Source organism: Phalangium opilio, unplaced genomic scaffold (genome assembly GCF_054372755.1).
Source record: "Phalangium opilio isolate 3A_F unplaced genomic scaffold, DU_Popi_V2 ptg000041l_1, whole genome shotgun sequence".
NCBI classification, from domain to species: Eukaryota; Metazoa; Arthropoda; class Arachnida; order Opiliones; family Phalangiidae; genus Phalangium; species Phalangium opilio.
In genome coordinates, this window is record NW_028324165.1 from 1,816,615 (window position 1) to 1,831,799 (window position 15,185).

General features: G+C 36.1%; 2 protein-coding genes across 4 annotated transcripts; one reads left to right on the forward strand and one right to left on the reverse strand.

Moving 5' to 3' along the window:
- Positions 1-187: 187 nt before the first annotated feature.
- LOC149679255 (uncharacterized) lies at positions 188-10,922 on the forward strand. Of its 3 annotated transcripts, XR_016365713.1 has the most exons (10): positions 7,661-7,748; positions 7,997-8,036; positions 8,446-8,528; positions 8,644-8,692; positions 8,755-8,943; positions 9,063-9,228; positions 9,310-9,536; positions 10,012-10,328; positions 10,394-10,681; positions 10,745-10,922. XR_016365713.1 is itself a non-coding variant. In XM_089834927.1 (9 exons), exons 2-9 carry the CDS (start codon positions 8,016-8,018, stop codon positions 10,608-10,610), a joined length of 1,269 nt encoding a protein of 422 aa, XP_089691053.1. In that variant the 5' UTR covers positions 188-436; positions 7,997-8,015; the 3' UTR covers positions 10,611-10,922. The 3 variants fall into 3 exon arrangements, 2 of the variants coding, with proteins under 2 accessions (XP_089691053.1, XP_089691052.1); XM_089834927.1 differs by lacking the exon at positions 7,661-7,748 and adding an exon at positions 188-436 and having other exon boundaries at positions 10,394-10,922; XM_089834926.1 differs by having other exon boundaries at positions 10,394-10,922.
- On the reverse strand, positions 3,956-6,105 carry LOC149679256 (uncharacterized). Its single transcript, XM_089835812.1, has 2 exons — positions 4,359-6,105; positions 3,956-4,281 (listed from the first exon to the last, which is right to left on the reverse strand). The coding sequence occupies exons 1-2, from the start codon at positions 6,103-6,105 to the stop codon at positions 3,956-3,958; spliced, it is 2,073 nt and encodes a 690-aa protein (XP_089691938.1).
- Positions 10,923-15,185: the final 4,263 nt, after the last annotated feature.

Below are 15,185 nucleotides of genomic sequence, written 5' to 3' on the forward strand. Positions count from 1 at the left end.
AAATTAATTAAAAACATGTTTTTTAAGGTACAAAAATTAAAAGCTTTCATTGTTTAGTTTATATACAGAATCATCAGATTGCAAACGTAACCCAATAAACGTATGATAAAATAAACTTGACAATATGAACAAACAGTAAAATTCTGCCATTAAACCTCTCTATACGTGATAAACCTAATAAATACTGAAAACACAACAAGCCCGATTTCAACGGTAAAGTCAGGGTTAGCGACAATTTTCCTGTCTCTGTTGAAACCATCTAGTACCTGAGCTGATGACGAAGTTAAAGTAATTAAAGACGCAAATGACGAACCAGGACATTTAGCAAGTACTACATCAAAACCTGAAGAAACTTCCGACAATTTATGTGCTAATGAAAGCTCCGAGGGGACTGATAACGGAAATGGAACTCGTTCGAAAGAAGAAAAGCTCAAAGGTTTGGAAACAAGTTTGGAACAATTCGAAAAACGTATCCAAAATTTATTATGGCTTATTTTAGCATCGTCTATGTGAATTTTATTACATTTAATATAAAATTAGTTCTGAAAATGGCGGTGTTACAACTGGGTATAGTGCCCCAAGAGTCTTGTCTCTGAAAATGAGCGGCGCTTCCGTTAATACAATTTCTAATGGAGAAATTTAATGGATTGTTACATACACAGTGTCGGCCCATTCATTACACAAAACGATGAAATATGGTTATTGTCCTACACATTTAAAATGTAAATCCATCTATTCATTCATGTGACTTCTACGTTTATGTACTATCAAATGACACTTCTGTCTGCACATATATAGTCCCACCGATCACACTTGAGGCGCTTTTCACCATTGTATCATCAAATTACTCATACGATTACTGGCATATTCGCACTAATCTAATACTGTGGGTTTTTCACCACTGTGAATAAATTGATGCCTGATCAAATTAGAATTGTTTGCGCCAGCATAGTCACACTGATCACATTTGAAGGGTTTTTCACCACTGTGAATGCGTTGATGTTTGATCAAATTATTCTTCTGCGTGCTTGCATAGTCACACTGATCACATTTGAAGGGTTTTTCACCGCTATGAACGCGTAGATGTATTTTCAAATCATAGTTCCGAGTACTTGCAAAATCACACTGATCACATACGAAGGGTTTATCACCACTGTGAATGCGTTCGTTTCTGATTAAATGAACCTTCTGCGTTTTTGCATAGTCAAACTGATCACATTTGAAGGGTTTATCACCACTGTGAATGCGTTGATATGCGATCAAATGAACCTTCTGCGTGCTTGCATAGTCACACTGATCACATTTGAAGGGTTTTTGATCACTGTGAATGCGTTGATGTGTGATCAAATTACTCTTCCGCGTACTTGCATAGTCACACCGATCACATTTGAAGCCTTCTTAATGTGACCAGTGGCGCCGCCAGGTTTTTTTACAGATAGGCTAAGGATGATTTGGGGGCCCCTTATAAAATTTCAAGAGAAAAATTTAGTTGCACAGCGTCGATAATATTAAATTAACAACTATTTTTATCATATTATTCATATAGAGAAGTTTAATATTTTAAAGTTCAGTATTATCAGACAATAGACATATAATTATATAAACGATATTTTGCGAAAATAATAAAAACACAGAGTCGGAGAGAGAGAGGGTGATTTTTGGTTAAGCCCCCTATGAGGTCACTGTGTACTGCCGATGTGATGAGGAAAGGGGAAATCGGTTTACCAAAAGGAGTCTGACCTCGAAGTTTTATGGAACGAGAAGGAACGGGGGAGAAGAAGGTTATGTAAAGAGCGCGAAACAAACAAGATGACCCAAGAGCTGGACTCACAATTTTAGCCACATCGTAACAAATAGAAAATTTCAATGAATAGTCCCTCGACGCGCTACCTTTTAGTGTGATATAATGATTACTAGTAATCCTAAGTTCAATTCATTTTCTTCTGTTATAATTATAATAGTGCGACACAAATAGTAAACTTGCCCACCATTTAACAGTGCAAAAATTATTAATCGTAACACATAAGTAAACCCTTAATTGAAGTAGAGAAAACAGACTGATTGGTCTCTCGATGCGCTCTCTTTAACTGTGCTAAAATGATTTCCCGTAATCTGTACATCAATAATTTACCTTCTTTTATAATTGTAAAAGTGCGACACAAACGGAAAACTTTAGTGAGTAGCCCCACAATAACGCAAACCTAAACCTTAATTGGAGTACAGAAAATTCAAGTGATTATCCCCTCGTTTTCTTGACCTAAAAAAATTACCTGGGCCGTAATCCTTACTTTCAAAAATTTACTTATGTTAAAATTGTAATACACTAAATTAAATATATAATTATAGTGATACTATACATAGTGTGTATCTGAAATGGACGTAGGAGCGGAAGTATTTGGGTTCCTGGGGCCAATATAAGACGAAACTGTTCTATGACATTTTGTCGTACGCCAACCCATTTGGAAATTACTTGAACCTAACACTTGCTAGTTTGCATAAATCACAGCATGTTGACTTCGTCTAAAACAGTAGGAATTAAGTTCAAGATATGATGATTTTTGCAAATTAGTGGTTGCCAGCTAAAAGAAAAAAAGCCTCATAGCCATAGAGTTTATCGTAAATTTTTATGGAGTAGAAAGATGTACAGTTGGTGACTCATAAAGGAACATCAATGTAAAACAGCATGGTACGATTTAGTGTGTTGAAACAACTGACCGATACTAACGGTAAACTGACAGCAAAGAGAATATATAGATAGTTGATGATATCCATGCTAGGACTATTGTTGAATCAGTCCATCGATGTATTTCTTGGATGTCAATCTTGAGCGATTCTTGAATTATCTTCATCAATCGTGTTAATAATAACGCTCCGCAAAGTTCTAATCTGGGAATTGATTCTGAGTTTAATGGTGAAACCCTTGTTTTTGCTGCTACAAGTGTAACTTCTACTTGGCCTTTGATATCAATGGTTTTAAGATACACAGCAGCGGCATATGCTTGTTCAGAAGCATCACAAAACCCATGTAAACTGATTTCTTGTACCTCTGGTTGAGATATGTGACGCTGTATAGTGATGTTTTGAATTTCTGGCAGTTCCTTTCTGTATGAGGTCCATTTGTTAAATAACCACTCGTTTTCCTTGTTTAACGATAAAGGTTGATCCCAATCTAGCTTGCACAACCAAAGTTGTTGAAGAATAATTTTTGTGATGATTATGATCGGAGCTAGAAAACCCAGAGGATCGAATATCCTTGACGTATCAGACAAAATAGTTTTCTTCGTGACAAGACTTGTTGTCTTTGGCAACGTAACCTTGAATACGAAGTGATCTGCTGATGGTTGCCAATATAATCCAAGTGTTTTGACCGTGTTTTCGTTGTCTATCTTCATTGGACCTTGTATTTCTCTGAATTCCAGAGGTAACGATTCCATTAATGCGGGATTGTTTGACGCCCATTTTCTGAGTTCGAATCCTCCTTTTTTGGTTAACTTCAGCAATTCTGCTTGCAGGTCTAAGATTGCAGACAATGTTTCTCCTCCTGACATTAGATTATCCACATAAAAGTCATTTGCAAGAACTGGCGACGCCAAAGAAAACTCTTCCTTCTCGTCATGAGCCAATTGTTTCAATACTTTTACTGCCAAATAGGGAGCTGCAGATGTTCCATATGTTACTGTGAGTAATCTGTATGTCTGAATGGCATCATTCATGTTTGATCTCCAGACTATTCTTTGAAAGTCAGTATCATCTGGATGTACTAAAATTTGTCTGTACATTTTTGCAAGATCTGCGACTATTGCAATGGAATGCAAACGAAATCGAATGAGAAGATTAATCAGATCTTCCTGCAGCTTGGGTCCAACAAGAAGAATGTCATTGAGTGAGACTCCTGTTGATGATTTGGCTGAGTCATCAAAAACAGTTCGTAGACTTGTAGTTGTACTTGATGCGCTCATGACTGCATGATGTGGTAGGTAGAAAGTAGGACCAGATTTGTCCTCTCTGATTCCTCATTCACCAGTTCCATATGTCCGAGAGCAAGATATTCAGTCATGAACTGTTGATATTTTTCGCTTTTGGCGGGATCTTTTTCTAATTGTCTTTCCACACATTTGAATCTTCGAATTGCTGTTTTTCTTGAATCACCCAATACGTTTGGGTTTGTTTTGAATGGTAGTCGCACCACGTATCTTCCACATTTGTCTCTTGAATGGGTATCAGTGAAGATTTTCTCACACTCGGCTTCTGTTGCGGAAAGTGGTTTTCTGTTTGAAAGTTCTTCCAAGGTCCAGAAATTTTCAACTTGATTGTTGAGTGAGCAGTGATGGACTTGTATGTGGGCTTGATTATCAAACGAGGTTGATTGCCCTGAATGACCCATCCGAAAATAGTGTTAAATGCCCCTGGTGTGTTAGGTGGTCCTTTTACGATTCCATTTTCCATTATGTCAATGTAAATGTCAGCTCCAAGTAAGATGTCAACTTCACTTGGTATGTGAAATGTTGGATCAGCTAATTGCAATCCTTTGATATGTGACCACTTGCTAGGATCACATGGTTTGAGGGGCATCAGTCCTGTGACTCTCTTGAGAAGAAGTGCTTCAACTATTAAGTCCTCGTTGCTAGTTGAGCTTGTCCTTATGTGTAGCCTGACGCTGTTGTGACAATAGTCAATTTCTTTGTCTCCAATGCTTCCTATTGATATGGATAACCTTGATCTCTTCAGTTGCAATTTCTGTACGCAGGATTCACTGATAAAACTTGTTTGCGAAGCTTGATCCAAAAGAGCTCTTGCCTTTTGATATCTTCCAGCTGCATCTTTAACGTGAATGATTGCAGTGGCTAAGAGGACATTTGCTTTGCCACCTGATTGTGAAATATGAGAAACGATCGTATTGGTTGACTGATCCTTTTCTTCTAAGGTTTCTCTTGTTTCAGTTGGATGTAGAAGAGTGTTATGTTTTGAAGAACATTTTCGACAATTTCCACCCTTGCAATCACGAGTTTGGTGATCTGATCGCAAGCAAGTACTACATAAGGCATTCTTCTTGACTAAGTTCCAACGATCTTCATTTGATGCTTTCAAAAAGACATTACATTTGTAAATGGCGTGTCCTCCATTTGCACAAATGCTGCATTTGTCTCGAGCTGTTCCATAATGAGCAACTGCTGATTTTTTTAATGTTTCTTGAATGTGCTTCTGTTTGGCTTGTGTACCTGTTGGCTGAGCTGCCGATAGCGCTCTTGCTCGTGTTTCAAGAAACAGCTTTAATTGATCGAATGTGGGTAATGAACTACCCGTTTGAGAGAGCTCCCATTGTCTGCGAGACTCATTATCTAACTTCCCTTTGACTGTATACACAAGGATTGCGTCCCAGTAGTCTACTGGTTGTTTTAAAACCTTCAAAGATCTTACGCATTCTACTGTTGTGTCGATGAGACGACGAATCATTATGGCAGATTCAGATGCAATATTGGGTTGTGTAAAGAGACGCTTGAGATGTGCATCGATTATTTCCTTTTCATTATTCAATCTATTCAACAGTATGTCCCACGCTTCCTTGTAGTTGGCCTCAGTAGCTGGGATGGACTGTATTAATTGTGCTGCCTCATTCCGTACCGCTTGTTTGAGGTAATGAAACTTTTGCACATCAGATAGTTTTGCATTAGCGTGTACTGTTGTCACGTATAAGTCATGAAATGGGATCCATTCTGTGTATGCTCCACTAAAAGTTGGTATTTCTAACTTGGGTAATTTGATGTCCCCAAGAGTTGACCCTGCTACACTCCCTGAGCTAGTTGGTTGTGTACTTAGAGCTGCTGCTCTTTGAGTAATAACGTCAGTGAAAAAGATCATTAAGTCTTCTAACCTTGTGCTTTGATAATGGTATTCTTCTGCATGAGCATCAAAATCCTCGGGAGGACATATAGAGATGATACTATTTTGAAGTGTGTCCAGCTCCTTGGTGTAATGTTCCACCTTGTTTTTGTAGATTTGTAAAGCTGCATCACTTAAAGGTGTGGTGGCATGATTTGCTACTATAGTCTCAGTTCTGGTGATTTGTCCTTTAATGATTTTACTTTTGTTTAACAGTTGATCCATAGTTAAATGTTAAGGAATGCACTCAAGTTGAAATGTTGTTGAACTAGAGTCACTACGTTGCCATACACACAATTTGATCACGATTAATTATCCAGTTCGGGTTTTGATGACAACAAACAAAACGTCTTGACCGACTAATTGTTCTTATAAACCGCTTTGAATATCCGGCTCAACGGACCATTAAATGTTCTTGAATTATATGTAGAAAGCAATGACCAAAGTAACAAACTAACTTTATTTCAAGTCAAAAAACAAAAATTGTGATCTTTCCAGTAAGGTGCCGAACGTTATACTAAAAATTCTCTTTCAAAGATGTTTTGCTTGAAAAACCAGTCCTCTATTGTGTGTAAGAAGCCCCCGATTGACATTTACCCCCATTTTTACAAAATATCCCCCGATACGAAGGCAAGGCTTGGTATAGAATTAACTACAGGTACTTTTTGAATAATGAAAAACATGGAGTATATCATAATAATGTAGCTGATTCTGCATTATAACGAATAAGTGATGTTGTTCGACTGAACAACATCAGTATATACTTGCTTTTGCATTTAAAGTTTAGCCTCTATTTCCTTGAATAGAGGAGCGGGATTGAATGCGTGAAATCCTTATTGTCGACGGGTGACAGAAATTTTAAAGGGAGAGTTTAACACCTTCCATTATATTAAGGCAATCCAATAATCGTTTCTTTCGCCTTAGATATATCGAGAAAACGTAAAACACAATTCACAATCATTAACCTCACTTTTCTGGCTATAGTCAAAAACCTTTAACACGAAAGTGTTAACCCATTTCCCATTTTGTAGAATATTGTAAAAATCAGATGCCAAAAGGTTCGTCATCCTTGTGAAACTTTGTCTAAAGTGAATTGCCTTGTAGGCTTAGATCAAATTATTATAATAATGGTATTTTAATATTATGGGAACCTAATTTCGGGGCCCCTCTGAAAATTACGGGTAGGCTGTAGCCTACCCAGCCTACCCCCTCACTGTCAAGAACGAGGGTATCGATTGCCGAAATAATGATTCATAGCAACTGCTCTTGGTTACATAACTGTTTCACAGTTTCTACTTATTCTTAAAATGTCGACGCTTATTTTGCCAATTTATTTATTTATTTCTGTATTTTGATAAATTGAGATCGTCGAAAAATACAGTGTTTATCGTTTCGAAATCCCACTTATACATACTTTACATAATAAATGCCACAAATACAGAACTTAAGTGGTACGCGTGGAATTTGAAATAAAAAGATAGTTCTCTAGCAAGGGCTAATTTTATGTAAGGTTTCGAAATATTGTGTTGCAACTTGCAAGTACCATTAAACTTGTTGATTTCCAAAGTAATCGACTGGGGAAACGGATAAATCCGATTAGCGGACGCTTACGACATGCACACTTAACGACAGATATCGTTGTGTCTTTGCTTTTTGAATAAAAAAAAACTTGGTTTACACCATAATGGTGCCAGAGTATTGAATAAGACACTTGGCATTGGTAGTCCAACAAATCTTTTCCTCAAACGTCAATATTTTATATTCAAACTAATTAAGTGTAAATTTATTTAAATGCCAAAATGGGAGATGCCTTTCATAAAACCCCTAAACTACACTTTGACCAACGAAAGCCCCATTTTCAAATACAGGTATGTTTCAAGGTTATTAATGAAGCTCTGAATTCATTATGTTTGGTTTAAAAGATTTAAAGAAATGTTATTAAGTTAAAATCATATTTCCGATCTCCAATCTTTAACGAGGTAATTTAGCCAGTGCATTACAGTACTATAATGTTTTAACAATTACTGAATCTCTATTGATACATATTAGAAGCTAATTAATTCTTGATGCTAAGTCAACCTACAATGCCTTAATTATTGTTAATATTTCGTTAAAGGATTACAGGCGAAAGTGCAATGACTATTTTAGTGGATGACGTGAGTATTTTTAATTTATTACGTCACAAAACGTTTCCGTTTCTTTCCTTTGTCTTTCTCAATGAGATTGAGGTTAGCTAATTAAGTAGAAATCAATGTTCTTGCTAAACACATTCCATTAAATTCAGCAACGACAGTAGTTCCTACATGCAGTTTGAAGGGATATTCTCACATCAATTTTTGGCAAATTAATTTTCTTATTTTCCGTTTGAAAGTAGATTATTTAATGTATTTAGAATCTGAATATCCACTTGTTATTCCTAAAGATGTTTTAACCTTAAAATAATAGTTAAAAAAAAAACAGCGATTAACTTGCCCTTGAATTTCTCGTGATATATACGAGAGTAACCGATTCTATTACAACTTGATGAGATCAGTTTAATCAATGCAAAAATAATACTAATTTCAGTTTTTCGCCATGCCTCGACGAAGCATCAAACAAAAGGCCGATTTCGAAATGCAATATATAAAAAGTCTCTTCAAATTTAGTAGGTAAGTAAACTTACTTTAACAGCTACAATTAAAAAAAAATTAAATTAGATCATGTCGAGGGGCTAACCACTCCGAAAGCAACTTCAAATGTCTTAACGAGCAATTTTTTTAATAGATTAAATCAACTGACTGTTTTTATGGGAATGAATGCCGAAAGTTTTCAGGTAAGTTTTATTGTTTTGTATACGCTTACATAAAGAATAAGCAGGAATATTTAAAATTTTAGACTCTTCGTTACGCTCAAAAACAGAGTGGTCGATACCATTTGGTGATGGCACCCTTTTCTCTGAACACATTCTTTAATAATTCAAACATTTCAGCTACAGGTTTATGCAGATTTACAGAATCATTTATCATGTCCAGACCGAAACAAATTTTGACGAAGTCCTTCGCTTTTTTAAATATTGATTCGATCGTAAGTATGTCAATTCCGACACTTAGTTTTCAGGGTACTTAATCGTTTTGTATTTCAGTGTAAAGCGTAAATCTCATTGTACTGATCTAAACTAAAAATGAGATATTTTATCTTTTCAGACAATAATTTGCCTTTTTTCAATCATTGCTATAATTTCTGTTCTATTAAGATTAAGTAAAACAAGTACTGGACAAAACACGCTGCCCGGTGTCAGTCGTCGAGAAATGGGCGTTTACAAGTATTTTCAAACCCTGTGGGACGTCACATTCATCATTTTATTAGAACGTAATAAGGTTATTCAAAAACTAGACCCCTATATAGGCCAACACTAACTGGAATGATTTAAATAAACATAATCCCTTCTAGCTTATCCAGTCATCACTAGAATTTTATCCGAGAGATTATTGTTGATATCTTGGTTAATTGGAATGACGTTTTTCCTCGTCGAGATGGGATGTCATTTGAAATCAGAGTTTTGCGAAACGAATTACATTTATCTGGACACCATCGACGACCTTATTCATCATAACGTCAGTCCAAATTTCGTACGCTATGAAGATTTGCGTCAATACTTGATGAAAACAGCACCGGACGTAAGTGAACAACCAATGGAATCTTTGGTTTTGTACGGTACGATTTGCGGTCAAATTAAATACAATACATAGTTTTCGGGTTAGGAGGATTCATACCATTTACACAAAGAGACCAGACTGCTTGGAGGAAAAAAGTGCAAACTATTTGTAGTCTGGTCTCCGTGTGTAAATGGTATTTATCATCCTAGCCTGAAAACTAAGTATTAAATGGTTAGCTAAAGTGTAATTTTGAGAACTTAATAATTAGTGGGTTACCTTTTAATCTAAACTAAAATTATCTTGACCTTGTAACCACGTTGACTTGAAATTTTACCGTCTTAGCTTATAATTTGTCTTTCTTGAAAAAGTCGAAAGTTATTTAAAGTTTAAATTAAATATAACGTGATTACGACCTCGATCAGTGACGTTTTTTATTTTCATTTATTTCACAACCTTGGTCCATCTGATGCGTCGTTCACTAACTTCGCTATTGCAGAATGAAAAGGGAAGAAAAATATTGAACTGGTTGGACGATGGTACTGGACGCTGGAGGATGACAGAGCACTTTTGGGGTGTATTAGGCAAAATATTTCTATATAATTTGTGGAAAAGGCCGGTACAAAATGCAATCATAGTAAATGGGAAGAGATTTTACTTGACTTTAGCCCACAATGACTTTTACCGCAAAGTGAACGTAAGTATTACGGACATTACGTTTCACTCGTCGAAAATACGGTCCGAATATTGGTTTTACGGCATACCCAAATCTATCGCTAAAGACGACAAGATTTTCAGCGAATACATCACATTGGCGTAAGCTTCCTTGATAAATACAAGCATAACCGGGAAAGTCAGAGTTCAACACTTTACACATTTAGATGTCTCATCTTGTTCGAAACCGAGGCTTTGGGCAACTTCGACTTGTTATCCAAATGGAAAGAGGAACGATTAAGATGGACGAAACCACCAAAAAAACTTGAGGCCCTGAATTTCTCGGCAATAGAATCGCCCTTTAAGATGTTCATTTACGGAAAGCTGATTGCGGTAGGCGTGATCATTTTGGAAATAATGTTGAAACCAACCATATACGTGTAACAACCGTTCAAATCTCAACTGATTCGACTGACATTTTAGTTTAATCAAGGGCTTGATTGGAAAGGTTTTCGGTAATAATGGTTCAATGTTAATTAGTTTCATATAACTGTCATTATTTTCATTATAATTTGTAGTGGGAAACACTATAGCAGAGTGGCACAGCGCTTTCTAATATAATTATTACCTAGCAAATTTGTAACAGGAGTTTTTATTATACTTCACAACACAATGGAAGACACGTCAGCTATTTGTTAATTAATAAATTTTAATATAACTGTACTATTACAAAATAAAAAAGCTTTTGGAAATGATCTCAGAATTGTTCTGTTTTATACACATGTTCAAGAGAATTACTTTTTCCCCTGTTAAATTTAAAATTGCATATTTATACGCCTCTGCTTTCTATATATTATCAATACTGCTTGAACACTTCTAATTTCTTTACTAAATTATAAAGAAACAAGAAATTACCTTTGTCAAAACAGCCTATAAACTTTATACAGGATGACTTAGCTATTCGAGGCAAATGTAGCTTCTAAAATCAATTGAACTGAAGTTGAAGAATTACCATCTAAAACGAGAGTTTGCCTTGATTCCTGTTTCAACTGAAACGTTTTCCTTTCAGGGAAATTAAAGCTTGGAATCTTGATTTGATAAAAAATTCAACATTCTCAGATTAGTTTTGAGAGGGGGGGGGTACCACTGAATTATAAATACTATTAAACTCGACTAGCTTAACCAACCCGCATAATTTAATTGGTGTACACAAGAAATTGGAGGTTGACTATAATGGACTTAATTGTGCTTCAATAGTTTAAAACGAGAATGTATAACGTCTAACGCGAATCAGTCGCATTGATTAGCTCTACGTAACCACAGTTAAACCTGTCGATGCGAAAAACTAGAGATGTGAGTCGGTAATTTACCGTCCGTAAATTACCGGTAATTTACCAAATACCGCGTAAATTACCGTTTTATATCTTACCGTAATTTTACAATGGTAATTTACCGGTAAATTACGGCGGTAAATTACCGTGGTAAATTACCAAACATTTTTATTACGCCTTAAAACTTCATTTTACACTTAAAATTATTTCTGTGTTTACTTTCAAAATGACTCACTAGGCGCTACTCGCTAGCCAGTACTTACAAAGTTGCACTACAAATTAGTCTTTTAATAAATCTTTAATTAGAAATCAGATTAGAAAGGCCACGGCTGCCGTCTTGGTAGCAAAAGCCGCAAATACGTGTAAAGCAGTCAAGATAGTGATCCCAATTAAACGTTGTTTAAAGTAATGGATTGTAAGTACAGGGAAATATAAATTACCAAAAATTACCGGCTGAACGGTAATTTTTGTGTTCCCTAAATTTCAATCGGTAAATTACCGGTAATTTATCGGTAATTTACCCGGTAAATTACCGTTTTTAAAAATTACGGTAATTTCACATCTCTACATTAGCCCCCTATCAATGGTTACACAACTACCGAAATTTAATAATTTAAATAGAAGCTAAACGAAATAACCAAATTTAATCTAGCAATTATTAATAATTGATGAAATTGGTCAAAAATAGGTGGCTCTAACTTACAAGCCCCGGTCGAAAAAATATTAAAATGAACAATTAAATCTGTGTTAAGTAATTGGATGTCGCGAAATCATCCCTTAAATGTAGGATAAATTCAACGACTTTTTTACCTTTAAATCTACCAAAAAGCCGTCGATCTACCTTATCTTGTAGATTTCGCCAAGGCCCGCCAAGGCCTAAAGCCATTTCCCGGTTAACCTAAAATTTTGCCCACGCTTGATTTTAAGTCTCGAAAAACCCTTTGAACTCGAAAATCGCGACGGCCAATGCGATTACCATGTTGAAATCGCAAACGATGAAGATTGAGTTGAAAAAACAAAGCAGCCATACTAAACAAAATTATGAACCGCAGCCAAGGTGCCAGCAAAAAGGTACGGGGAAAAATACTAGAAAACACCGGCGAAAGTTCCGCGAATCTAAGATTCATGGAGGAAAGAGAGGCGGTAAAAACTCCGAATGCCCGATTCGGCCGTCTCTTACGACCGCCGAATGATTCGGAGAGGTTATCACCGTATGATTAGGATAAGGTGCTTACAGAATACGTTTTATTTTCATTCGGAGAAATTGACTCCGAATGAAAAGATTCGGATCGAAATTCCTCCAAAAGGACCTTAGAGAATAGCCTCCCAGTGTACTAAATATTTGCGAAATCTGGGACTTTTTGCATAGAGAAGACTTTTTACATTTCTGGGCGCCATTTAGTAAGATGGCGGCGGATTGGAAAAATCTTTCTTAGTACGCGCCTACTACTTATGAGTAACGTTCCTGCAAAGTTTCAGCCTTCTGGGACAAGCAGTTTGGGCTGGGCGTTAATTATCAGTCAGTCAGTCAGGACTTTGATTTATATAAATATAGATTGTGGCCTTGATTATATTCTTAACTACTAAAATTTCTACTTGTAACAAGATTCTACTACATTAGATTATTAAATACACTTTACCGGAAAATAATTTCACTCAGCATGTGCACAATCGACCAATATGCCATGAATACAAAACAAATGAATACTAAGAACAAACTACGTGTTTCCCTGTCCAAATTAACTTGAGTTCAATGTTTCATATTACAGACTGAACGAGATAGAAAAATCTTGAAATGGTTGGAGAATGTTTCGAAAATATCGATAAGCAGAAGATATTTATACTACATGTTTAAAGCCGAGAGGCCAAATGTACTCATCGCCAATGGCCAAAAAGTTTTTAACGCGATATCCTACAATGAGCGCTCACTTAGCAAGGACCAATCACATATTAAGAATTTCTACTCGTCCAAAATTCTCTCGGAATATTTATATTTCGGAATACCTAACTCTATGGCGAAAGATGACAAGATTTTCAGCGAATATATCGCATTGGCGTAAGCTTCAATTTCATATCTGAACCTTTCAGGACCTTAGAACATTTTTTCAAAATTTTCTAGATTTCAAATTTTATTCGAAACTCAGGCTTTGACTAACCTGCAAATGGAATCAAAAGTGGCAGAGGAGAAATTGAAATGGACAAAACCACTGAAAGGTCTTGAGGCGCTGAATTTCGAGGCTTTAGAATCTCCCTTTAAAATGTTTATATATGGAATTGCGCTTTCACTCGGCGTGTTCATCTTGGAAATAATTAAGCTCTCGCATTTTTTATGGATAACTCGAGAATGCTTTAAAAAAATGCGCACCTTAATACTAGATCTCTGATTGCAAAATATTTTGAAACAACTTCGCGGGCGCTTTTAAAGTTAAGCAATCACCACAGAGATTCGTTTCGTCACTTTGATTATTGCCAATTATAAAACTCTAAATTGCAACTTATGTAAATTTGTAATCCTCTTTTTTTAAGTAAAAAGTAAAGAAATGAAATTACGAAAAAGTGTAGTTTTACATAGCTTCGAATCTGTATTATTTTATTATTGAATAATAAAAAGTAAAATCGCTTCTAAAAAAACATGGTACTAACTTCATACTTTTTACCTCTCCGAGTGACGTATGTCACGGAGAGGTTCTAATTTCAACGTGTCTGTCTGTCTGTCCGTTGTTACACCCACGTGACCGCGTTCGCAGTTTGCAAATCGGAGCAAACGTGTATTCAATTTCCAGACCGCATTTACAGTCCCGGAAATTGTATTCGACTTACAGGCTATTACTCCATTGCCTGTTTAACAACTCTGTTCATTGTCCACCCCACATGGACACCAGTCTGAACTTGTTGGCTTCTAAACACCACCATCTTCTAGTCTTTCGCGGCTTCGCCCATTCCACATGGACGTCAGTCTGTCCTTACTGGCTTCTAAACACCACCACCTTCTCGTCTTTGTCCATTCCACATGGACACCATTCTGTACTTACTGGCTTCTAAACACCACCATCTTCTATTCTTTGTCCATCCCACATGGACACCAGTCTGTACACCTGGCTTCTAACACCACCATCATCCTTAAGGTTAAGACATACACGGCGATCGGCTAGGGTTACGAGAAACGTCTAGCCTTCCATTGACGGGGTCTTCCGCCAAGGTTCACGCAATTGCGATATTCTTATCCATAGCTGCGATTCGAAACCCTTATATACTACCTATTTGAGTAAGGCGAAGCAACCGGCGTATGTTTCATTTCAAACACCAATATTAGTCAAGTCTCTCAAGAATGTTTAATTGTTCTTTTTTAAAACGATGTAACGTTCAATAAGGCGAATAACTAACGAAGAAAATATTAAATATTAATTATATTTATTTTAATATTTAAGATAATCTTGTTTCTCAATTCAAAATTAATACGGAAAGAGTTAAAAAGCAGTCTATGTTTTTGTCTGTGTGTGTCCGTCCGTTGTTACACTAGTGCGCTGCGTTAGAAGTTCGTTTTGTTTTGATGTGTAAAGAAATCCAACAGAACCATAATATTCCCTTTATCCTTAATATAAAGTGAATATGTGGAAATATTTTTCGTAATTATGATGCATTTAGTACTTTTGTAGCTTTAAAGCTCTGTTTCATTTAGATATTCCAA

Bases quoted from the DNA above. Each gene is read 5' to 3' on its own strand.
- LOC149679256 (XM_089835812.1), bottom strand. From the start codon at position 6,105: ATGGATCAACTGTTAAACAAAAGTAAAATCATTAAAGGACAAATCACC. The intron at 4,282-4,358 runs GTTTGATAATCA...GGACCTTGGAAG, and splicing joins CATTCAGGGCAATCAACCTC to AACTTTCAAACAGAAAACCA.
- LOC149679255 (XM_089834926.1), top strand. From the start codon at position 7,672: ATGCCAAAATGGGAGATGCCTTTCATAAAACCCCTAAACTACACTTTG. The intron at 8,529-8,643 runs GTAAGTAAACTT...TTTTTTTAATAG, and splicing joins AGTCTCTTCAAATTTAGTAG to ATTAAATCAACTGACTGTTT. The intron at 10,329-10,393 runs GTAAGCTTCCTT...TTACACATTTAG, and splicing joins AGCGAATACATCACATTGGC to ATGTCTCATCTTGTTCGAAA.